Source organism: Fringilla coelebs (genome assembly GCF_963513975.1).
Source record: "Fringilla coelebs genome assembly, chromosome: 3".
NCBI classification, from domain to species: domain Eukaryota; kingdom Metazoa; phylum Chordata; class Aves; order Passeriformes; family Fringillidae; genus Fringilla; species Fringilla coelebs.
The window spans coordinates 99,279,527-99,304,774 of record NC_140030.1 but is presented as its reverse complement, the minus strand read 5'-3'; the positions used below and the strand labels follow the sequence as shown (position 1 = coordinate 99,304,774).

The 25,248-nt window shown below is 47.8% G+C and overlaps 1 protein-coding gene across 1 annotated transcript in view; it reads right to left on the bottom strand.

The window, feature by feature from the left end:
- Window positions 1-4,430: 4,430 nt before the first annotated feature.
- SERTAD2 (SERTA domain containing 2) overlaps window positions 4,431-25,248 on the bottom strand; it is a 78,720-nt gene continuing 57,902 nt past the window's right edge. Inside the window, exon 3 of the mRNA XM_084201712.1 lies at window positions 4,431-9,941. Within this exon, the coding sequence (XP_084057838.1) occupies window positions 8,993-9,937 (945 nt within the window). The 5' untranslated portion in view covers window positions 9,938-9,941 and the 3' untranslated portion in view covers window positions 4,431-8,992. The remainder of the gene's footprint in view (window positions 9,942-25,248) is intronic.

The following is a 25,248-nucleotide window of genomic DNA, read 5'->3' as shown; positions in this document are numbered from 1 at the left end:
GGTCACCCAAATGGGGGTGGCTTTGCTGATCTGACAGAGCTGGGTAAAAAAGAGCAAATTGCCAGCTCAGCTCTTCCCCAGCACCCCTGCCCTGTTGTTTCCCTCAATCCTTTTCCTTTCCAAGGTGGGAGTAGCCTGGCTCCCAGAGCAGCACAGCGCAGTTCTCCCTCCCTGGCTGCGAGTCTGGGTGCACCGAGGTTCCTCAGCAGGAGGGGCTGCTCCAAGGAATGTGAGGTGACACTGTTGGAGCACAGCCAGCTCGAGGCCGTGCCCGTGGTGTCCCTGTGTCCAGGGATTGGAGACAGAGCAGCTGCTGTGTGCAGAGGCCACGTGGATCCACAGGTAACCCTGAAAGGCTTTTCTCACCCTGGAGCTGAGCTGCTCCTCTCCTGACCCCCAAGCCTGTCCTTGGATGGGAGCTCCACAGCTGGGACCAAGTCTTGCTGCTGGAGCTGGATTGCATCTGGGCTGCACTGGCCAGCCCCTGTGTGGTTTTTGAGCATCACTGCTGCTTCCAATTGTACACATTTCCTCCTGGGGAATATAATCTGGGCCCAGACCCTGCTCTTGCTTTCATTCAGTGAAAACCAAAATCTGGCAGCTCAGCTCACCAGACCCTCCTCAAACCCCAGTGTAGCCTGAAGCTGTGTCCCCATAGCCACCAAAGGGAGGCAGGATGCTCCGGTGCTTTGATCATGGATTTACATACAGGAGAGATGTTCTCCAAAGTGAGAATAGGTGCTCCTCATCCCTGGAACTGGAGTGTTAGCTTGAGGCTAGAGAAGACAGTGGTCGAGGTGACCGTCAGTCCCATTCAGGGTGGCAGAAGCGGCTTCTTTGAACTTCTGACTGGAGAAAGAGATGCAGGAGCAGAGAGCTGGGCCTTAAACTGGCTGGAAATGGAGCCCCCCTTACGTTCATGTCCTGAGCCAGATGCCAGGCCTCACATGAAACCAGCCAGCACTCAAAGCCCCCCTCATCCACAACCCCTGGGTTTATGGTGCCTCTGGGTTTTCCCAGTGGGGTCTCCTCCTTTCTCCCTCACATCCCTTAATTAAGGTTATACTGGGCAGATCTGCTTCACCAAGTTTTGCCACCAAGCAGCAGGGAGGGCAAGAAATGCAGACCACTTCATGTGACACTTTTGAAGGATTTGGGTGGAAACCTTTGGCTGAACTAAGGTGCCACTTTGGCTGCCACGATATTAACTCTTGGCAGGCAGGGAAAGGGTGGTGGCACCTGCTTTTTTCTGCCATTAGGGCAGGGGGAAGGGGGGTTTATCCCTCTGTGTCTCCCACCCCAGCAGACCTCCCCACCCCAGGAAGGAGCAGGCTGGCCAAATTTGCTCTGCCAAAGGGTTAGGGTCAGGGTTTACTGCAAGCTAGGCAGTAAATCCCTTTGGAGCAGCCCAAATAATCCTTTCTCCATGCAAAGAGTAAGGCAGAGTGCAAGGAAAGCAAGAGCAATGTTACCCTACCTGAGTATTGTCTTCTAGCAAGCTTCCAGGGGTTTGAGGCATTTTCTTTTCTCTTTTTCTTCACCCTCTCTAATAAATGCAGAGCTTGGCACAAGCACACAATCTATGTCATCCCTGCTTACACCAGGAAAGGGGCAATTACTGGAGGCCAAATTGTGTGAAGGAGAGAAAGCAAGGGGAGAAACAGGGCAAGGGGAAGGAAGCCCAGTGAACAGCGGGAAAAGGAGAGAAAACAGGAGAGGAAATAGTCCGGGGAGAGTAGCATGATGTGGGGAAGGCAGGGCCAAAAGAATGGAAGGAAATCCTTGCAGAAAGGGGCTATTTGGAAGCTGTCCCTTCTGTGCCTTCCCCTGGCAGATCTCTAGATCTGGAGATGGCCGGGGAGGAATCGGCTGGTTTTTGGGAAAAAGGTGGGTTGAAAAAGGAAGAGAGACAGAGGACTAAAAGGAACCCTACCTGCTCTTGACCCCAGAGCACCTGGCACACCTGGAGTGCTGGAGGATGAGATGTAGGTGTGCCCAGCCCACTGCCTCACACAGAACCCCTGTGGCTGCTGCACGAGGCCTTATGGCTCCTTCCCCGGCCCTGGCCACCTTGTTCTTCGGAGGAGAAGGAAGGGTGGGAGGGAAAACCCATGATCTTGCTGGCCTGCTGCCAGTTGCTAAGGCAGTTTCTTCAAAAGGGAGGGGAGCTGTGGAAGGAGGGAGCTGCCTGGAGAGGAGGCAGATGATGTATGCAAGGACCAGGCAAAGAGAGGAGCCTGCAGCCACCGGTGATGGAGACAAATGGGACCCGGGGCTGACTGGGAGCTGGGGGCAAGAACCCAGAGGAGAGGGGTGAGGTGGAAAGGGGCAGGGGGAGCCAGGAGAAGCAGCTCCTTGCACAGCTCAGCCGTGGAGCCAGCATCCCAGCAGACCTGTCTCAGTGATGGGTTCGCTGTGGTTCGCAGCAGCTCTATGGAGCACTGCCTGTGGCAGGAGGGGATTTCATTCTCCAATGATTTTTCCCTGCTGTGTTTCCTCTGGTGAATACGAGATGCGTGTGGTCCAGGGAAGCTGGCTGTGCTGTGTGAGCAGGGCTGACTCCTAATGCCAGTGCTGGAGGAACACGTGTCCCACATGGATGTGCAGGCTGGAGGCAGGGAGCGTTACCCTCCTGGGTGAGGCCACCAGCAGCGCGGTGCACAAGGGCGCTTTTGCATCCCCTCCTTGCCTCAGTGCCGTGTTTGAGCGTCTTTCTGCCCACACAGCATATACTTGAGCAAGGTCCCTGAAAGCTGGTGGCCTCAGCTCCCTGATTTTCCACTTACCCGGGCCCAGAGAGGAGCTTGGTGTGGCTCTTGATAGCCATGGAGCCGCTGCCCTGACTGGCGATACCGAGCATCTGCAGAGCTGAATGCAGACCTGGGCCAGTGCTGCTGAAACGAGCCACTGCCCAGTGCTGTGGAAATGCCACTCCTGGGGCACAGTGGCACCTCCTGAGAGAGGGAGGGAGGGTCCTTCGGTCCCCAGGGTACCCCGGAGCCCTGTCCCCTCGAGAAACAGGGTAAGTGCCTCACTCCTCTGCTGTGGTGTTGGTGCGAGATACCTCGGACCTGAGCCCGATCCAGCCTGTGCCGAACTCCTGCCGGCTTCCCCCTTCCTCCTGCTCCCCGCAAGGCGGGCTCAGAGCAAGGGCTGCCTGTGGGCGAATGCCTGGAGCTGCCCTCGGGTCGGGGCAAACGCTGCGGGGAGATGCAGCTCCCTGCACGGGTACCCCATCTTGAAAGCCCAGAGCAATGGTCTGCCCTCGCTGAGGTGGGAAGCTGCCTCACCTCAGGAGGGGGAAGAAGGGCTCTGTGGGGAGCCCGGGTGTTCTGCGCTGGAGGCAGCTCTCACTGACAAGTCACGAGCGAGGAAAAAAATCTCTCAAAAGGCAGGTGGCAACAAAACCGGGGCAGCTTTGGGAGTGCAACAGCGGCATCTCCGCCGGCCCTGCCTCGGATCGGCGGACCAGCACCCTGTCGTGCCCGTACGGGAGCTGAGCCCCCAGGGAAGGGTTCGCGCCGTAGCCCCGGCTGGGCTTCACCCCTGCGAGCGCAGCGCTTGCTGAGCAGACAGAAATCCAATCCCGGGCCGGCTTTAATTCTCCCACTTCTCCTTTCGTTGCGCCCCGTGTCCCCGCAGCCATTTGTCCCCGGGCGGCAGCTGGTGCCCAGCCCGGGGCGCTGCGCCGTAACACGAGCCAGCTCCCCGCAGCCGGGATGCGCGGCACGTCGGGACGGGGACCACTCGCTGCTTTTCCCGCCGGCTCTCGGTTCTCTGGAAATCCAAAATGGAGCAGGCGTGCTCCCGTGGGTGTGGGAGGCCGGGCGAGGCGTGCGCAGGGGGTGACTCATGAGCAGAGCACCGCAGCCGGGGCCAGCCCAGGGCGCTCCGGGGCCGCGCAGGCACGGCCGCCAGAGGCTGGATGGAGCCAAAGGCAGGGGCGAGATCTCCCTCCTGGCTGGCCCTGAAAGCAAACACCAGGCACCTGGAGGAGTGGGGAGGGGAGGAGGGCACTGATAAACGAAGCGCTGGATTAAGGTATCAGATGTTTCCTGCCGGGATTTGATGGCCTGGAGGACGGTGCATGCCGTGCGTTAGCAGCGGGCAGGTCCCGCTCCGGGCCGGCCTGGCCGCTCCCTGGGAAGCCGCTCACGGCCCCGAGCATCCCCCGGCACGGGTAGTCCAGGAACGGCCACCACGGGCACCTCTCTGTGCCCGGGAGGACAAAAGCCTCACAGCAGGAACAGGCCTCGCACAAGGCGATGTTTCTCTTGTTCTGTCAGGTGGAGCGGGGTCAGACCGGGCTGTCCCTCCCCTGTCCCTTGCCACCTCCCGCGGGTGAACACCTCCAACCCCTCCTCCTGCAGCCCTCCTGGGGTCTTGTCTTCCCCTGACTGCCCTCTTTCGTGGAGGGAAAGAACAAAGCCAGAATTTATTTTAATTGTTTATTGTATAATATAAAACTACAAAAGTAAGACTGCTCATTTCCATGTACATTTGTCCAATTGTTTTTTTTTGATTACAGCCCATACCTACATGTGAATACAGTAATCTGGTTTCAGATGTCTGTAATATTGCATAGAAAAGGCACAGCTCTAAGGTCTGTGGGAGGGGAAGGGGAAATACAGCCTTTTTTCTTTTTTTTTCTTTTTTTTTTCCTTTTTTTCTTTTCTTTTTTTTTTTTTTTTTTGACAATAACAAGCCCTGTTCAAACAACCATGCACTGAACATGTCACACTATTTACACCTTTTCCAGAATCTTGGCCTTTGCAGGCACTAGTATGGAATATGCTCAGAACTAGACAGGAGTTGAGGTTGGGATTTTTATCTGCAATTTGTGTTTTTAAAGAGGTTCCAGAACTTGCGTTAGGCTTATTTTCAGAAAAAGGAAAAAAGTGCTTAAAAAGAACTAATTTATTTTAAAATGTTCAGTCTCATTAATAGAATATTGAAAGCAACTTGCACAGAAGCAGGATACTGAAGCCTGACTGGGAGATCGGGGGAGGAAAATAAGAACAAAACCAAACCAAACCAAAAGAAACCCTGTAACAAGAACAAAAAGTTCAAAACATGCCAGAATGAATTAAACCATTTGTCAGACAGGACCCATTGCTATATACTCAATTTAATGGCAATAAAGTGTAAACTTTGGATTCAAAATTATCAGTTTTAAATAACCCAGGCTCTTACCACACGGCGTTGAGGAAAATCCGGATTACCTGGCACAAGGTCCGAATTTCTGCTGACAGTGATTGCTTCTGGCGGTGCCTCCGCGGCGCTGCTCTCCCGGCCGGCTGCAGGCGGTGCCGGAGCGATGCCCGGACAGACGGCGCTGCGAGGCCGCTCCCTCCGAGAGGGATGCTCCGCTTCCTTTGCTCCCGGGGCGGTGGGGACCCGGAGGCGCTGCGGGGCCCCGGGCCCGGCTGGTGGGACACAGAGCCGGGGCTTTGGGCTGTACGGGACGAGCCCCGGCAGGGACGTGGCTCTGGCACAACTCCTGGGGCCGGAGGGAACATCCTGCCCCCTCCCAGGGGCGTCCGGCCCCAGGGAATTCTGCTGGGCCTCTCGTGCGTGTTCAGAAAATAAGGGAAAAAATCATCTTTTCTAAACCCTTCCCCGGCCAGCACGATGGAGATGACTGCATTTGCTCCTGCCTTCAGTGGCAGATTCCAGTGGCGTGCCAAGGGAGGCCCCTCTCAAGCAGCCAGTGGGGGTAGGAGCCTGATCAGAACTAATTTTGAACATAACCCTGTCCCTCCTCCATACCTTTTTTTGCATATTTCAAACAACCAGACCCATATTAGAAAAAGAGTGTAGGGAAAAAATAATCCTGTGATCCATGCATATCCTGACTGGAACTCAATTAATTCTTTCTGAATCTGGCTCCCATACCCTTTTTCATACAGATTTACATTCCTACAAGAGGATACATTCCTACCATACATTCTGTACATGTTACAATCCAGATGTTGTTAGCTTCACAATAAAATAAATATATTTACAGAAGAAAAAAAAAGAATAAATAATTTAAGAAAAAAAAAAATCACTTCAAATCCAAAGCCCTCTTATTCTGCTCCCATCTTGTCACTTCATTGCACGTTAATGTCAATCTCCATCCCTGGTGTAGGTCTCAGAGAAATTCCACGTGTGGCTGCTGTTGGGACCACAGCACAGGCCCAGGTGGAGACACTCAGTGACTGGGCAGGGGGAAAGCCACAGGTCAGCCCTTCCAACCCAGGCCTGCACCAGCCTTCCCAACCTTCTGCTGAGTCCCACAAATCAAGTAGGTTTCTGTCCTGTGGGATTCCCGTGGGGATTCTGCCCCAGGACACACGCTTCAGCACCAAGGAGCCACAGACACTGCCCAAGTGGCAGACTGGATTTAGAGCTTGGCTCCTGCTCTCTGGGAACAAAAACCAGCTGACTCCCCATAACAGCACAGGTCTCTGAGAAGGGCACTGATGGGAGCTTTTGTCTAGCAGGTGTAAATACTTAAGTAATCCCAAAAAACAGGCAGCTCCAGCATCCTGCAAATCAGTTTTTAACCATGGTAAGGCAAGTGCCTACCAAGTTACCGAGCGAGACTGGTGCTGTTCAGGTTTGTGCAGGATTGTGCTCCCAGGTACTCGAGGTGCAGGGACAGAAAGGCCTTGTGTTCTCCTGCAAGGGCCGAGGACTGCTGTGGAACAAGGGCTGGGTGGAGCTGGAGCTGTCCCCACTCTCCCCATGCTCCCTTCCCCTGGTCCCTAAAGCTACACTTGGTCAATGGTTCTCTGTTTGAAGCAGTAACCCCCTTCCTCTTTAGTCTGTGTAGTGACTGCAAATCCATCAGCACCCCAGTGCTTCACGGAGTTCAGCTTGGGAAAAGTAAACCCACCCCCCTGGGCCAGTGCCCCCCTCCTCCCCAGCCCTGTCTCTCCCTGACAGATGAACTGGGAGCCAGAAGCACCTTTTGCAGCTGGACATGATGCATTTCATTTCCATTAGGAGTTCCTTCATTGCAAAAATGTATTATTTGCTCTCATCCTGTGTCTGTGTGCATATCTACGTTACATCTATCTATATACTAATAAATATATATGGCCTGGTTTAAAGTGCCAATTTACAAAAAGCCGCCTCCTCCAAAGGCAGGCAAGACCCAATTTCATCCATGACAAGAAGGGAGCAGAATTGACTGAATATTGCCAAATGACGTAAAACATAATTTAAAATTTCTTAAATAAATATAAAAGTTATTCCTAAAGAAGCCATAGGCATGTCAACAATATAGGTTGTAACCGGCACTCAACAACTAAAGTACCATTGGAAAACTAAAATGCCATAGCAACTTCAGCAATAGGCATGATACATTGCAAACATTTTTTTCTTTTTAAATTAAATGTACACCACAACGAACTTAGGGAAAAAAAAAAATAGCTATTGGTGCAGTAAGAAGACTTCTCAGGTGTCTGGGGGAAGGGGACCATGCATAGAAAGCTGTGTCTGTATATTCCTGGTAAAACGGGTCTATAAAGTGTAAAGCAGGTAACACAGTTGATACAAGAACCCAACTCTATACGAGATGCCAAGTGATGTCACACGACTGGCTCCAGTTTCGACAGTAATGGATATTAAAGCAAGTCCATCCAGTGCAGGTACGAGATGAGCTTCACTGCAGTAATACTGAAGCTGCCTTTTTCAGCACTTAGCACAGTGAGGTGGGAGAGGGGAGGAGAAATGCTCCAAGAAAGGGCGAGCGGACGCTCCCAGCCCCACTCTCTGCCCACGCCCGTCAGTCAGGGAGATGCCACGGGAGGCTGGCTCTGGGGGCTCGGGGCACGGCGTTCCCAGGAGCTCCGGGTGACGAGGTGCCGATCTCCGCCGGGTTAAGGCTCCACGTCGGGCGGGATGGGGGCCCGGCAAGGCGGGCGGGCTTGGGGACAGCGCCCGGCCGGGGGGCGGGAGCTGCGGCCACGGCAGCGCTCAGGACCTCCGGGGGTGAAATTCCACAACTGTTTCCTGCCAACTGCTTCACATACGTGTTGGAAAAGGACATGGCTCTAAGTTTCAGGAATCACAGTAGTGCGCAGTGGGTACAGCAGGGAGCAAACACTTGTGAAACTCCGGCAGAAGCAGCTCCCAGCCCTTTCTTAAAGCACTTTTTTTTTTTTTTGTTTGCATTCAGGGAAACCGACTGCAGGCTTATTTGATCCAATTTTCTCTTTGCACCATACACATATAAAACATTACAACTCTGTATAAAAGTACAAGTGGTTCTTGTACATCTGAATTATGCAGGAACTATGTGAGCAAATCCTATCAAAATAGCTATTTTTTTTGTGTGTATAAACAGCATTTGTTTTTAGAAAAAACAATACCATAAACTGCAGAATCTGTACAAAAATATAAAATAAATTTGGGCAGCAGTTTCTAAACAGCCATGTAAATGCAACACTTAAAGAGGAGCAGGTTAATGCCTCCAAAAGGCTGAATTGCTAAAGTCAACCTATACAGGGCTAAAATGGTATTGAGATTATCTAAATAATAAATTTTTTTACCTCTCGCAATAAAACTTATAGAAAAAATAGACAAGTATGCACATGCAATTTACAGCTTTCCCCAACATAATCCTTGTGCTTAGCTTTTACCTTTTTTTCCTTTTTTTCTTTTTTTTTTCTTTTTTTTTGTAATAACATAACATTGTCTACAATATGTATTCTCTCCTATACCAGGATATTCGGTCTTCCTTGAGGAACCACTTTAAAAAAAATACATTAGAAGTGGTCATACATGGATGAAGGCACTCCAACTCTGCTCGAAGCAAAAACTAGTGTGATCCTTTTCTTTTCAAAAAAGGCAAGCAAGGATGCATGCACAGTGCTGTGAATCGGGGCTGGGAGGGACTATGGAAATACTACCAAGTGTATATACTGGTACTTAAAATTAAAAAAAAAAAAAAAAAAAAAAAGAAAAAAGACAAAAAAAAAAAGTTGCTATATTTCTAATATTTTTAAGACCCAACAAGCACCTCCATGATGTGATCCAGTTCTGTGAGATCCATTTTGAAAGGCTGATTTGGAGTTACTGGTTGACTGCTGTACGGAGCGAGAGTTTTTAGGAGCTCATCTGCTGAGACAGGGGCCATTTTTGAGGCAGCCCCTGTGGCAGATGTACAGGGGTCAAAATCATACATGGACGTATCAATGTCAGCGAACAGAATGTCATCCAGGGTCAAGTCTGTGAGGAAACCTGTGGAAGCTGTGATCTCAAAGTTACCAGGCAGGGGGTCCATGAGTTTGGGTTCAGCCGTTCTGCTCTCCTGGAGGCCCTCGGGCTTGTGGATGTTGGACTCGCTGGGCTGGGCTTTAGAGTCGTCGGCTGCTGATTCAGCTGCTACTGCCTCTGCGGAGGTAGGTGCTGGACAAAGCTCCTCGATTTCGTCCAAGGCTGAGGAGAAGCTGTCCTTTACTGGTTGGAGAGCAGGAGGTGGCGGCTTTGTCGGACCATCGTGCTGGACAGCCGGGGAAGTGCAAAAAGTGTCGTCCTCGAGCAAAGAGGCCGGGGTGAGGCAGGACTCCAGGGGCATAGTGCTTACCAGGTCGGCGGGGAGCAGGGGCGGCGAGGCCAGGTGGCTGAACGCCGGCTGCGCCTCGCGGAAGTTGTCGCTGAGAGGGTCGGCAGGCTGCGAAGAGGCCACAAACATGGGCCTCAAGCTGCCTTCTTGTTTGAGTTCTTCCTGGATTCGCCTCAACATGTTGTTAATTAAAACTGTCTTTTGCAAGCTTGGCTCGGTTAATGGCCTGTGGTTATAAAGTTTCATAAGGGAAATGTTGAAGATAGTCTGACGCTGTAAGGTGTAAGACACCTTAGAGGGACCGTCAGTGGGAGACACCACTTTGCCTTCCAACCCATCTTCATGCTCGTCAAACTTCCGCTTTCCTCCTTTCCCCAACATATATCTGCAAGGGAAGAGAGGAGACTGATGAAGGCAGCAAAGCAGGTGCACATCTGTCCCCATCAATAAGTCGGCCTTGGTGCACAGCAGCGTGACGAGAAAGCAGCAGCCCCCCTAACCCAGGGCTCTGGTCCACCCATGTTTAGGCATGGCTGTGCTGGCAAATTCCAAGCAGGAGTTCAGACAGCATCTATAATACTCAAGATCTGGCATGCCTGGCAGCAAATTTCCTCTTCCTTACATTAAGCAAATACCTGTCCATAGGAGCACAAGCCAGAGGCACTGCACTGAATGTTTCCCCACGTTCCCTGACTGAAACAGTGCTATGCCTGGGAATACAAATGTAAAGCACCGAAGTTCTCACAATGAATTTCCTCTTTTTATTGAAAAGTGTGTTCACGGGGGAAGGGAGGTGAGGCTCGAGCAATTGTGTGTTGAGAGAAACTTCCCCAGTGAGGTTGGGAGATCAGCCCTTTGGTACACCAGGATATCCACACATGGGTTTATTTAGCTGATTGCCTAAGGACTAAAGTACCAGAGCAGGAAATGCAGTTATTATACTCAGAATTAGATAAATTACAGATGAAGAAGGAGATCTGTCAAGTCTTTAGGTCTAATCCCCAAGACCACTCTCTGCACTACACTCTGCTGCTGGTCAGATGGCAGATTTTGAAGGAAACAAAGGGGATTTTACCAAACTTGCCCTGCATTATAAATAATTTCTGAGCTAAGATTAAGTAGGGCAGTTCAGTCCCCAGTGCCATCTCTTACAGGATGCTTCAGAGTGCCTGGAAATGCTCCTCTACACAGCACAGTCCCAACCTCATTTTGTCACCATTATTTTTGTGACACCAAGATCCCCGCAAACGCAGAGGAGTGAAGGAGTTGCTGTGCTGTGACAGTAGCATGACCTAACATTACGCTCTCTCGTTTTCTCAGGTAGAGTGGTGAGGTGCCGGAGCTCTAACCCGCTCACTCTTTTAATATGATCACAAGGAGCTCCCTGTTCATTCCTGTATCCTTCCCTCTGTTTAACAAATTCTGCTGGCATGAAGAAGTCTGCCTTGTTTAAAGAGGAAAAAAACAACCAACCAAACAAACAAAAAACAAAACAAAACAAAACAAAAACCCAACAAAGTGGAAGAGGCTTTCTAGCCACAGGTATCCCAAAAGAAATTGCAAAGGCCATATAGATTTTTACCCCAGACCTGACCCTTCTCACATTATGCAGCTATCATCTGGGAGACAAAATTTGCCTTCCTGAGTACAATTCCCAATCCAGCCAGTGGGATTAGTGCCTGCAAAACAACTGCACTAGGCAGGTCTAACCCAGTTTGATGGTCGCACACCAGTTCAGCAGACAGGCAACATTGTTAAACGTCACCAGAAATGACTGACAGACATTTAAGAGCAAAGAGACCCTTGGAAAGCAGAAGAGGGGGCTAAAGAAGTCAGGATTTCAGTGCGAAGAGCTTCAGAGAGCATTTGCTGGGTGGTAAATCGAAAACCAGATCGGGTGAAGCGAGCCTCTTCTGGTTAAAAATAAGTCCCAAATCCAGATAATTTTCTAGCATATTATGCAATAAAAAAAGAAAGGCGGGGGGAGGGAGCAGGCTGAGCAGAGCTGAGGAACAGGTAGGCTGCCATCCAAGCTCCTTGGCCAGCTACCAGCAATTCCTGCGCCTGGAATCTCGGGTGAACAACTGAAAGTTCGCACTACTGCCGAAGTCTGGCTTTTCTCTGCTCCCTAGTGTCACTTCCACGGACTGCTCTGGAGCGGTTCACATGGGTCTGGGGTGCGAGTGGGGGGCTTTGCTATTCCAGTGTTCACAGCAGACACGCTTCCTTTCACTTCAGACAGATAAGAGCAAGAAAGGGAGGATGGGGCTAGCAAGAATTAAAACCCCTGCCCAATTCTAGCACGTTTTTAAAGCAGCAAGGGGTTAGGAGGAGATGAGCAGCTTTCCATCCCTTCCTGCTATCCCCTCCTCCTGAAAAAAGACAGCCTCTGACCTAAAGACATACCAGCGCTCCTTCCACAATGCTCTATTTAAAGAAGACATTTTTAAATGGCTTGGGGACTAGAAGAGTTTGAAGTTTGTCAGCCTCTGCCAGGAATGTATAAAAACATTCCCTGTACAAAGCAAACCTTTTCCCCCATGATAAAGAAAACAGCCCAGGCTCCATTCCCTGTGCTCAGTTATTCATCATTGCCAGGTGACGCTGCCAAGCATTTCCAACAAACCCAACCGAGCCCATTTCAACCCAAGACTGAGGTGCTGGTAGCAAACACTTTTTAAAGCTGATCAGTAAGAACTGTGGGATCATCACTAAATAAATACTACGATGACCTCACTACGTCATTTTCCAGGAAGCTCAGAGATAATTCAAGATTTCCTGTATGTGTGACTGTCAAGCTTTCACATCTCACTCGATCTTCAGGTAGCTTGATTCAGAGCTTGCCCTTTTAAAAGATAAAATAGATCAGGCAACTCCCAGTCTCACCTACTGGCTTTTCAGCACAGCTTTCAGTTTCCTTTTTCCCCACTAATACTCTCTGAAGAGGGTTTAACCCCTGAAGCACCAAATCAGGACATCAGCCTAAGTATGGCAGCTTTGTTCCACCAAGGAGAGGGCTCATATAAGCATTGCTAGACTCTTGGCTTTATAAAGTTTTATTTTATCCCCTTCTCCTCTGGCGTGCCAATGGGAACTGTAAAGAATGTTTTCCTCCAGTTTCCATAAATCACTTCATTCATGCCAAGCGAAGCAAGGAGATGATATCTTTTTAGACCAACTACTAGAGTTGGTAAAATCAGACATGCTTGGGGGCTTGCAAGTCTTTCTCTGGCTCTTCAAAAAGGAATTTCATAGTTTCTGACCATCGAAGCTTAAGACAATGTTGCCTACTTGTTCTTTACAGTTCAAACCATCTCTTCCCTCCTTTAACCAATTGGTTTCATGCTTGCATTAAAGGGATCAGTGTTTTATGTCTTAAGATAGAGAATAACATTTAAAAAAAAAAAAAAAAGGATGTTGTGCAGTACCACAGTACCAGCACTTGATCTCAATCAATTCCATTAATCTCAAAAACTTTGTTTGTAGCTTTTCCAACCAAACCTCCTGCTGGGAAAACGAAAATGCCAAACTTAAAAGATCAGCTGGACTAAAGATCAGTACAAAAAGAGACAAACCCGCACCATCCCAGGTGTCAGAAGAGAGCTGTCCAACCAAGCCATGCAGCTGTGACAAGGGCAGGCAGACAACACCAACCCATCCAAATGTGGCACTGCACAGGCAGAAATAAAGGGTAATGTTCATGGAAGGTCTTTCATGCATCTATTTTGGCTGAGCAGCAACCTCAGCCAGACATGTTTCTGCTGCACTTTCACCCCTTTGCTAAACATCATTTTGAGGCCGGGTGTTAAGAGTTGAGACTGGACGTCACTTTGTTGTTGTTGTTGCTGCTGTAATAAAGGGTGTCTCAGGGCTTTGGTCTGCAAGTGAGTTTTCAATGTTTCTTAGGTATGTGGAACCAGAAAGCTGAAGAAATGGAAAAGCTGCATCTTCCTGGGGATTGGGGTGGGGGGAGTTACTTGGAGATCTTCCCCAATATTATCTACCAGTTGGCTCTAGCTCTGGAAGACCCAGAACCAAAAGCTAGACCATTGTTGCTGACAAAGATTCTACTTGCTTTTTTGCCCATTTAGGGCGATTGCACGCGCCTCAGCGCCAGAGAAACCCTAGCATTGTTTGGGAGTTGTCTTTTCTTAATTGAAAAACAAAAGTAGTATATTTTTTTTTCCTCATTTGCGTGTCATTTAGCTTCCTTTTATTGGCTCTGCATGGTCTTCAAACAGAGCTGGAAAAAAAAGTGGTTGGGGCTCAGTAGAAGAGATAACCGGCCTGGAGCGGATGGTTCTCCGGAGTCAGCCCTCATCCATGAAAGACAGAAGAGCTCGGGCAATGCCTGAGTCTCTGAGCCCACTCAGTGATGAATCCTATGTGTGCATTGTGAGAGGAGCACTGTGCTTACTGACTGTGCTTTGGACACTTTGACACCACCAGACTATTTCTGAAGTCTTTAATAGGCACTTCTTTTTGGCATAGAAAAGCACCAGGTATGTAAAAACTGAGAGAAAAAGTTATTTTGCTCACCTGATAACAAAAAATAACCTGTAATTTTAATTCCCAAAGACTTTTAACAATTAAGTTTAAAATACCTCTCGAGACCAAAAGCTCGTCTTGGAAATCAATTCTACAATCCACTAGGCCCTCCCTGCTCATTGAGACAGACAGGAAGGAGAAAAAAGAAAAAAAGGAGGAACTGAACATCAAGAGGAACAGTGGAAAAGGGTTTTTAAGAAGTCGCATTTCCACTCATAGATTTACGCCACCCCCTCAGTCAGTCTAGAGGATGAACAGCTTATTATAAACTATTAATAATTAGCTTATTAGAGTTGAGGTTACTTTTAGAACAAACACCATGTTGCTCCAAAAGGTAAAAGCATCAAAATCCCCAAGTCCACAGGCAACCATTCCCCTCCAGGCAGCCGAACACTGAAACACAGGTGTGAACCACAGGGGCTCGTGTGAGAAGAGGAGTTTAAAGCAGGACCGGTTACTTTCTGAAGTTTTAGGCAATTAAAACCACAGGGGGTGTAAAAAAGGAGAGAGAAAGAAAACGGCAGCTTGGGGGAATTAAAATAATATGCTACTTCACATGTATGCATGGAAAAACCCAACAAAACCCCACAACACAAAAGCTCCCCATAAGAGCCCCCAAAGTGCAATGAGAGCACTGAATTTGTACACTTCATTCCCCTAAGTTCACAAACCTCAGATGTAAGTGACCCTCACCAGGTTTTCTCAAAGAACCTATCCAGTGAATTATGGAAGTGCTTTCTGTGTCACTTCTGGCACATGAAATACAATTTTCCTCTCCTCCATCCTTCACTCCTCATCCTTGAGGGGTCCATTGGTTGTATCCTGGCCCAATGGTAGTCAATGGGTGTTTTGTTACTGACTTCAGCAGAATGAGGATTTGGCACAGAGAGCTGCAGGACCAAAATAAAAAGGCCTTTTATGCCAACTGAGTTCAACTGGCAAGACAAGGGCCAGATCCTCTGAGCTAACAGAGGCAGGTTGAGCTCCTGTGAGGTATTTCAGCGCTGCTGGACCCAGCCTGAGGAACCACCTGAACTTGTAACCAGTCTCCACAACTTCAAAGTATCTGTCCCCCAGAGCTAGGGAGGCAAACCAGTAAAGCTCTCTCTCCCTGTCCCTGTTTCCACATCCCCAAGGCCAAAGTAGAAAGAGAGAACGGACACATCTGTAGGAGACCCCTTGGGGCAGGACCATGGGCTCACCCACTACAGAAGGATGCTCCTTGGCCTGCAGGATCCTGGCAAGCACAGCAAACCTGCCCCAGCAGGTGGACGCGCAGACAGCTGAGAGCGCTGGCACCCTCCTCCCATTCAAAGTTACAAAGGAAACGCAGAGGGCAAGGCCAGTATAAACCTGGCAGCTTCTCCCAGCCTCGCTCAAAACAAGGGGGAAAGCTGAGCAGCCCAGGTGTGGAGGTTTAACTCCAGGGCTGGAGCAAACAAGCAACACGGACCTGCACAGGCGACAGCCAGAGCTCGGTGGAAAGGGCCCCTCCTTGGGGATTTCATCTGCTGACAGCCGAGTGTTTAAAGCCTGGCACGGCAGCATCCCGGGGCTGGGACAGCCTGTTCCATGCAGAGCTGCACGGCCACGCTGCCTGTGCTGTGCTGCAGCTGGCCTGCAGGGTGTGAACCGACCAGTCCGGTCAGGGGGGGAGGGGGGGAAGAGTTCTTTAATTATTTTTTTTTTTTTTTTCCCCACAAGGCTGCTTTCTTGGGCTCTGATGCACTTTTTACATCTTGGAGTGTACTGCATCCATGCTGCCTGGCTAAAGAGGACTCCTGACAACCCTGCCTGGTAGGAATTGTGTCTCATGTCACATGTGAGTTAGGACACAAACCCCACAATCCCCGAAGAGAGGCAGAGGGAATGGAGCTGTGCAGGGCTTTTTGTCCTCTCCAGAGCCAGCGCTCAGACATTCCGTATTTGCAAGGTTTGTTTTCCCTGACACATTTTACATTAATTCTGGCTGCCCTTTTTAATTTTTTTTTTTTTAACTGAGTGAGGTTTAATAAGCACTTACAAAACTCTCCTTTAGAGTATATAAAAAAATTGGCCTCCTGGGCAGCTCTCTGCTTCCAGAGAGTACAGGGGATTGTTTTTATGTTTGCAAGCCTTCACTGCAAGGCTGTTAGTGCCAGCAGTAACTCTAAGTGGCAGGTATTTTTCACACATATTTTACAGGGACCTAACTCTTCCCCATCTCCTGTGGTGGATGGGTAAACCTCAGCTCTTCCAGAAGAAACAGAGAAGCAAGTAAAGCTCCTCAGCATCCCACTCCTGCATTTAGCAAGAAAGGCAGCTTCTCTCTCTCCCTACAGAAACACAGCCTTAGCCCCCTGCTTTAGGCACTTCACACAGAGTGAAGACTGAGAGAAGAGCAGCTAGCAAGCTGAGTGACAGGGGTCTTTTCTCCTCTCCAGTTAAAATCAAAATAAGAAGGAGAACCATAGTGGGTGACTGTTAGAGGCTATTCTAAGTAGAGCTTCAACAGGGGCTGTGTAAGGAAACCTCTGGCAAACAGGAGACAACAGAGGAAGCTCAGACTCTCATTTGAGAAGCATCTGAAGTCGTCCAAGTCTCACGGGGTTTGCCTTTGATACTCAGAGCCTGGAGTCCCCAGGTCCCCAAAGGAGTGTCCATGTTAATCAGAAAGTAAGGTGAAGCCTTCCCTAGCAAATAAGCAATGCAATTATAAAGCCAGTCAATAGTGTAACGCCAGCCAACGTGTTCCAGCGATATTTTGAAACTGTAATCTGATCCTACTGTTTCCATCCTCGTGCCTTGCCTGCTCTCCCTTGTTGCATACTGTACTATTTGAGGCCCAGAGGGCAAAGCAAGCTCTTGCTGTTTGTTCATGATCAGAAACTGCATTTGGAGCGAGAGCTCTGTGTGCACCGCCCACACCACTTTCTTGAGAGTTTCTTAAACTTGCAGCCCGCCGAAGCCCTGCTAGAAGGATCTCTGCAAAACAACCAAAAACACAAACTCCACTTCTGCCTTCGGTTTGCAGCTCCTTTTCACCGCGCTAAAAAAAGGCAAAGCCGCAGTGGAAGGCAATCTCTAACTCTGCAGCGTGTTAAGCCTTGCAGGAAACATATGCTTCTATTAAATTGGAAACAGTTTCTAATGCTGTCAGTTTGCTAAATGTAACATGTTCCCCTGGAAGAAGTGGAGCAGTTTTAATGTTTTTGACTAACTGCACACATCCAACCAGAGTAGGTCTGATAAAGCTGGAATGGGCTCCAATAAATATAGCTTAGAATAAATTACTGCCTCATTAAGTAATTGTTTGGAAAAAGGACAGCAGGTTTTCTAGATTATAGCCATGTTATTAAGGGTGTTTATAATATTAGGAATTCTATCAGGGTAGCAGAAGTTAATGCAAGTTTAAATCAGAGGAGCACTTGTTAGCTTGTTAAAGCATTAAAGACTGCCCTGGCAGAACCAGAAGGTGGACAAGACTGCACAGGTTCTGAGCGTGGAAAGCCAGCAAGGCACACTGCAAACCACTGTGAGGCTGAAGGCAAGAGCAAAAGCCCAGTGCAACTCTGACAATTCCTTTTCAGTGCAAAGCAAGAGGGAGAATATACCAGAGTGACACACCAGGGTTGAAAAACATTTATTTAATGTTCACATACAAGCAGGCAGTGGTCTTTACTGGAAAAAAGCAGAACAGGTTTGGATTGCCCACTAGAAACGAATTTCTGTCTCAAAGATCTCAAAGCCAAAATGTCAATCCTCACATGTCCTGCTTCAGACAGGACTTCCCATGTGCTTCCTTATAAAACAGTGCCCAGAAGATGCAAACAAGCCCCCAGCCTGCCCTTTTTTGGTCTCGTCCGTAACTGGAAGCTGTAGGAATCACACTGTCCATGACTGCCAACCCCACCACAGCCCTTCACAGGCCTGGGGCAGACATGGCTCTGCTGACCACCAACCACCTGCTCTGAGCCAGATCAGGGTGGAGCTGTCCCTCCTTCCCACTACCAGGAAATGCTTTGTTAGGGCTACCTACTGAGGGGAGAAAGATTTTCCAGAAGATGGCAAAGCTGCCCTTATCTCAGGTCACCTCTGTGCCAAATCTCCTTTACATCCTTTCCCAGGATGGCTGCACACATGGACTACTCACAGCAGTGTCTGAGCCACCACCAGGAGCCTCCTCCCTGGGGTTCAGCTTACCTGGGCTTTGTGCTTCAAAGAGCCACCAAAAAGAGCTAGACTGAGGCTGTTTTGAAATTTGGGTCTCCATGTGGCAGTGTTAAAGAAGCAGCCAGGCCTGCCAAGTGTGACTTGAGTTCTATTGTGCTGTGAACCCATGGGCTCAGCAATCTGCTGAAGCACCAGGAGCTGCTTCACACACCTGGGCATCAGCAGCAGGATCAGAGCTGCAGTGAAGCAAACCAGGCACAGCACTGGGCCAGATCCCCTGACTTTACTACGTGATTAGCTGATTATTCACAGGCTCTGCTTGTTGGCACCCAAAAATATGCAAGGGCTTCTACACACAAGCCTCCCTGGGATCAGCCCAGAAGCTCTTCCTGCTCCACACCACTGTTTCTTCCCACAAGTGCAGCACTCTGGGCTGGACCAACAGGCAGGGCCATGACACCACGAATTCCCGTGTCAGTGAGCAAGGAGACACGGTGGAGCTGGTGCACACAACTCCATGCTGGGAGAACCAGAGCCATCTCCTCAAGAGGTGGGGCAGCAGGAATTAAGATGGCTGTGTACTGCTCCAGGGCCCAATTCAGCCAAGACTGCCTTCCATTCCTTCCCACTGCAGAGCCAGCAGGCACCGGCACAGCTCAAGCGCTGTCTAAAAAGAGACACCTCGTTTGTAAATGAAATTCAAAACAATCATCTGAAAGACCTACAACAGCTACCAGAAAGTGACACAGGCTGGGAAACCCACACACACACACACACCTCCCTTTTCACTGCTAAAATTACATGCCTGTAATGACAAGATGCTACTGGTCAGGCTCTAAGGGAGAATGATGAAATAGCCAGCCGGGCTGTGCACCCCTCCTCCCCTGCTCTGGCGCACAGAACAATGGATCACGGCGACGTTGTGCTGTATTGTACAAGACATCTCTATTGGCACGCACGTGGCACGGGCTGCCTTTTATTTTTAGTGTGCGTAGGGACTGAGCACTGCACACCCATCTCCACTGGACCTGTGCAATTCCTGCAAAGGTTAATGAGAACCGTGTGTGCCCATGAGAGACGAGACCCCTTCGTGTATAATAAGGGAGTTTTTCTCACCTATGTATAATTACTTTGTTTGAATCCTGTCGTAGCATCATTTCCCCAAAGATAGCTTGTTTTTCCCCCTTGTCACAGACCCTTAATAAACACTTGGGGGGAGAACCCCCACTCTAGTGAAAGAACTGAATGGTTTGCCAAAAAGTAGGTTATTGCTCTGAAAACAGTGTTGAATAAATTATCACAGTCAAACTGAAAAGCAGCAAATGGCAGGAGGGAAGAAGATGAGAAAGGAAAAAAAAAAATCCTCTGAAGAAATATATACTGCAAATGCACCGTACAAATGCCAGCAATGACAAGTCATTTTAGTTTCTGGCCTGCAAATTTTATTTGCTAACCAGTTTTGTACTACTGAGAGTTAGGAGAAAAGAAAGGTGTTTCCCTGGCATTTTTTAAAGTAGCTTAAACAGCACAGGAGTTGTTTTCAATGTTTTTGCTTAAATGAAATGAACACAACCCTGCAAACAAAAAGAATCCACTCACTCTGCAAGCTTCTCTTAAAGAAGTGAAAAAGCTGTTGGATGTTTCTCCACCACCAGTGAAAACAAAACTAATTTTTAAAACATAGTTAAAATTTGACAGGAAAGTTTGCTCAGATGGTGTTAAATGATGTTGGATAAGATGCTAACTGCTGGCCTTTCAGTCCAGTGCACTAAAGCTCTTGCATTTGTTGAAATACAACATGTGTTTCCATGTCCTACAAAGGAGCCTTCTGAAAACTGACTAAAGGAAGTTTGGCCAACCTTGAGCTATTCTCAACCTGTAACAGGTTTGAGTTAGAGACAAAAGAGATTCCATTTTTCATGGCACCTGCTTGATTTCACAATAAAAAGCACTACACTGAAGCGATGTTCTTTAAAACAGCCACCATGGGACTCAAGTCTCTTCTATGTGGAGTAATTTAAACATTTTCAAGTAAATAATTTGAACTTATATGGAGGCACCCTTTTAACAGCATAGTTTGACAACACGTGTATTAAGTCAGTATTTTGAGGCATGTTTAGGACATGTTAATTAACACAGAAGAAACTAACTTAACCTCAAACAAAATTTTAGTTTGGAAAATTTGGAAATTGGGAGCAGAAAATACAGAAGAACAGCTCAGGAAATGAAATGTCTGAAACTTTATTGCATATTCAGTCAGGCACAACCCACTCACCTCACCCATGATAGTATTATACTGATTTTCCCCACAATTAAAGTCCTCATCCAAGCACACACACATCACGTGTGTGCCCCTGCCAGCAAGGGGAAGCAGAGCAGCGACAGGAAGCTTGACACTGTGTGTCACTCACAGAGAAAATATTCTCTCTCTTGTATTCATTCACAAGCTATTTGTGGAACACTTTAGTTAGGGAAGGAAAGTGGAAGGGTTGTTCAGAAGAGCCAATTTCGCCAAGCAGATGGAACAGGAGGGGGTAAGGGGGAGCCAGGTCCCAGCAGGGTAACCCAAGCAGGTTACTGGACCCCTGGGACAGCCAACATGGAAGTACCCTGGTCAAAACCCCTGTGACCGCAGCACAGGCTCCTGAAGCCAAAGGCACTGCTCCGACACGGGGCCAGGAGCAGGCACGAGACCCGACCCGCAGCAAATCAGGCCGTGCCAAAAGTGCTGAAATAGAGTGGCTTGTCTCACACAAGGCCCACAGAGCAGTGAGAAAGCAAAATGTAACCACCACTGTTCAAAAAAAACACTGTGGTTTGCACACAAACGCTAGTCTCCTATCTTGATGAAATGTATATTTGAAAAATATGCAAATGATATGCATGCACGTGGACGTGTACCTACTAAAGGCTTTTTTCCAAGGGAAAGAGCGCCTGTAAAAACACATGAAAAGTAAAGTTTGTGGAGGCACCGGAAGATGATGATGATGTATTTCTGAATTAGGATTTAAAACTTCATTTTGCAGCTACCTGAAGTTAAGACAAAGCTGCCTTTAGGCATCTCAAACTAGTCAGACCTGCTATAGCAGTTGCACAGTCTGCTTCAAATATGCCCTCCACGCTCCTTTCAACCTCCACCCCAACATATATCCGCATAGTTTACCTCCAGTCATGGGTGGTTCTTGCTATAGCACAGTTCACTCAACCTTATTGCCTGCCTGGCATGACAGGAGGGTTTTTTAAGACTAATGTTACAGGCTACTATAGGAAACTGTATGAAAACGGCCAATAATTGTCACATTTCCATTAAAGGTCAGTGTGGTTCAAACAGTACAAGGGTATCTGGGGTGGGGTGGAAAATCTGGGATCAAGAAAAACAGTTTGTTTTGTTAATTGTTACATCTGAGGAAGTATTAGGGCAAGTTTAGATCTTTCCACCAATTCAGGACTCCTTGAAAAAGGGAACTTCTTTTTTCTGCTACTTCCATATACTACCCAGTTTTCAAAATGACATTAAAAGAAAACAACCCATGTTTGAACTCCTCTCTGTATTCTACATCAAGAATTCAATTTCAATTGTAACTTCACTGAAAACAAACTGTTTACTTTGCTTTCACACCTTACTGGTGTGAAAGCAAAGTAAACAGATTTTGGCTCCTAAAACTTACACAGACTGAGAGTCATGTCATTCAATGCCACTTAAAACTCAATTTCAGAGTGATATTAAGGGGAAATCTGTGATATTAAGGAGAAATTTAAAACCAACGGTACTCAAAGCACTGATCATGTTATACAGGTTGGGAAGTTCAGACATTCTATGGCAACACCTCTGATTTTACGTACCAACCTGAGGAGGGTACCAAACCTGGCCCCTCACTTGAAAACAGTGGTCTGAGCTCAGCTAACGCAGGGCTCTGAGCACGGTTTTAACTTCACTACAGCAGCCTCAATCCAGTGTCACTCTGATGTGGCAGTGGTTGCTGTCTCACCTGAGCTAGATGAGACTCCACCCTCAAAGAAGGGACACATGAAACCCAAAAACTGGCTCTCTGGTGACTTGACAGTTTCTTCGGTCCTTTCAAGCCTTCCCACCCCTAGTCACAGCTTAAAGCCCTTTCTGAAGGCCACTGAGGCTGCACCCATCACCCCTGGAGACTGCCCCAACTCTCCCTTGGAAATGCCCGTTGAATCAGGTCTTCCCCACCCCGAAAATCCCCTTTGCTCTGGAGGAATGTCCCAGCCAGCACATCTTCACAGCTCGTCCTGGCCACTCAGCAATGACAGCCAGCATCTGACATACTCACCAGGAGCCATCGGGGAAGCAACGTGGTGGCAGTGCAGCTTCTATTCTGCAGTGACACACAGTTTAATACCCACACAGCCGAGAGATAGGGCAGGGACCCTCCTGTGACACACACAAGCCTGTTTCTCCCACTAAAGCTCTGCTGTCTCCCAGCCACACATTTGCTTTGGTCCTCAGTTTGGGCTACACTTCAGCACACCCAAGAGCAAGGTTAGCACAGCATTACGGGCCTTGCCTTCCGCACTTGTGTTGAACAGCCGAGCATCGTTATCTTATTTTTGTTATAGTGTTTGCATTGGTAATGCTGAACAAACCTGAAGCCTCCACTACAGCAAACACAAAAATTGACTCTGTTTATAAAAGAATTAAAGAACTAACGCATGTTGAGAGTCTCTCTCCATTACAGAAAACAGGCACCTCTTCATGACAGCAGTTTCTCTGACTGATGAAAGTTTAGAAATCAAAAGAAGTGGCAGAAAACATGCAATTATACACCCCTGAGAAACTGAGCACCATGCTCAGATTGGCAAATTTCATCTTACACAAACCAGTAATTAGCAAAAGATTCATCAAGACTAAAGATCTCTGCTTAGTGCCAACCTGCTTACATTGAAGCTGGACCTTGCTCTCTCCTTTGAAACACTCCTGATCTTTGGACTTGGTAACTGAAAGCTGCTATTTCTGGCACTGATTCGTGCGCATGTTAAGGAACCTCTGCAACTGGAGCTGTCTCCTTGTGAGCAGTTACTACAGGGCTGAGTTAAAAGCAGGTGTCTCTCTTGCTACCTGGCCCTTATGAGAAGTAGATCACTAGAAGACTACTCGCACTTTCAAAGTACTGCATTCTCCTTGTTTGACAGATTACACTTTTAAGATGTTACATAAAAGCAAAAATAGTCACAAATACTTTGGATCATCTGTCTAGTGTTAGCACTGCCAGAGATGAACTGTGCAGGAGTGCTTTACATCAGTGTGAAAAAAAGTCAGAGTTCCTAAAAAAAAATGTTTTCCCAATGAAATATTTATTGAAAAACAAAAAAGCAGCTTGTGTGAATGATGGCAAAAATCCTTCAAACTAGATGCTGCATAAAATCTGCTGCATTTCATGAAGCTAAAAAATAAATTTTGAATATGAAGTTTGAGTGTTTCCTTGCTATTAGGACATGATCTCAAAGTTCTTGATGCCTCTCAGGCAGACAATTTGAGCACTTGGTATATTTATGTTATTATTTTCCTGTGAAACTCTTTATTTCATCTTCCCCATTAAAAAAGAGCAGGCGTATAAAGGAACACAATTACAACTCTTAATAAATCAGCACCTACAGATGTATTTAATGCTCTTTAAGACAAAACCTGAAGGACCTATGGCTATCAAGTTTCTTTTTGTTTGTTTCCAATCAGCTTCAGAGAAAAGAGATCAGCTTGACACAAAAATCAAAGCAGCGTTTTAATATGCACAAAGTCTAGCTTCGTTCGTTCAGCAGTCCAATCCAGTTCCTGCAGAAAAGGAGTGGGTGGTTGCTGCTACCAACTTAAATGGAAGCCAGGATCAGTCACGAGAGGAGGAATATCTAGAGCTGTTACATTGGATGCTGCAATACTTGCCTGAACAATAGAAGTACTCTGAAGGACACGCTCTTAGATACCTGTCCAGCAGCACAAACTCCTAATCCTCTTCCTCTCTCTACCACCACCTGGTTCATTATGTTAAATCAGAGCCCAAAGATGCCATCCTATTATGTAAAAGGCATGCATTTTAACTTCAGCCAAAAGGGCTACTTTCAATTTACCCTGCTAAATCAGCTGGCTAATTTCTACAGCAATCATTTGAAAACACAATTCACTTTTATAGTTTGTTTTACCATGTGAAAGCTTCCTGTGCCCTTAGATGCAAATTGAAGTGCCTCTGTCAATTTTGTACACTGTGAGAAGTCCATAAGACACAGGAACCTCCACTTGTGCAGATGCATGCCTAAAATGATCAGAATTAAAAAAGGTAGAAAGCGTTGTTTGAACTCACACACACTGCAAGAGTTCACTCATTTGAGAGACACAAATATAAAACTGGTGTTTGGGCAGCCCAGCCCTCTCCCACCGTTGTTTGAGCAATAGTGCATTCTAGAGTGGCAAAATCCAGCACTCACTGACGGCAGCGAGAGTCACCCTGATGACTGCACCAGGCACAGATGAAAAAGCCTGGCTTTCCCTGCTCCCGAGAGCCTTGGATCTGTCTGAGCACACGCTGCCACACGCAACAGCTCTGGCGTGCTGCACTGAAGTTGGGCTGAAGAAGCTGACAGCCCCCCCCGGATGGAGATAAAATGGGCAGATTCGCTTTACTTTACACCAGCAGCTGACCCACAGCTGTAAATCAGCCAGCATGGGGCCCACTGGACAGCACACGAGCCTCTCCATAGATTTCCAACTAAAGTGGCCCTGGCTTTTCCAGCTGTGTTTCACAAAATGCAAGAGATGACAGCAGGTAACTGTACTCCTATTTTCATGCTTAGAAATAACTTATTTTTTCAGATCCTGATGTGAGTGAAGCAGCCAACGCTCTAAATCAAAGTGGCACCGCAAAAGGATTTTTCTTCAAGTGTTCATCCACCGCGAAGAAAATCCTAATAAATATACATTTTTGCCGTCGCCTCCAAAAGATGAACCACCTTACTCACAAATCCCCCCAGAC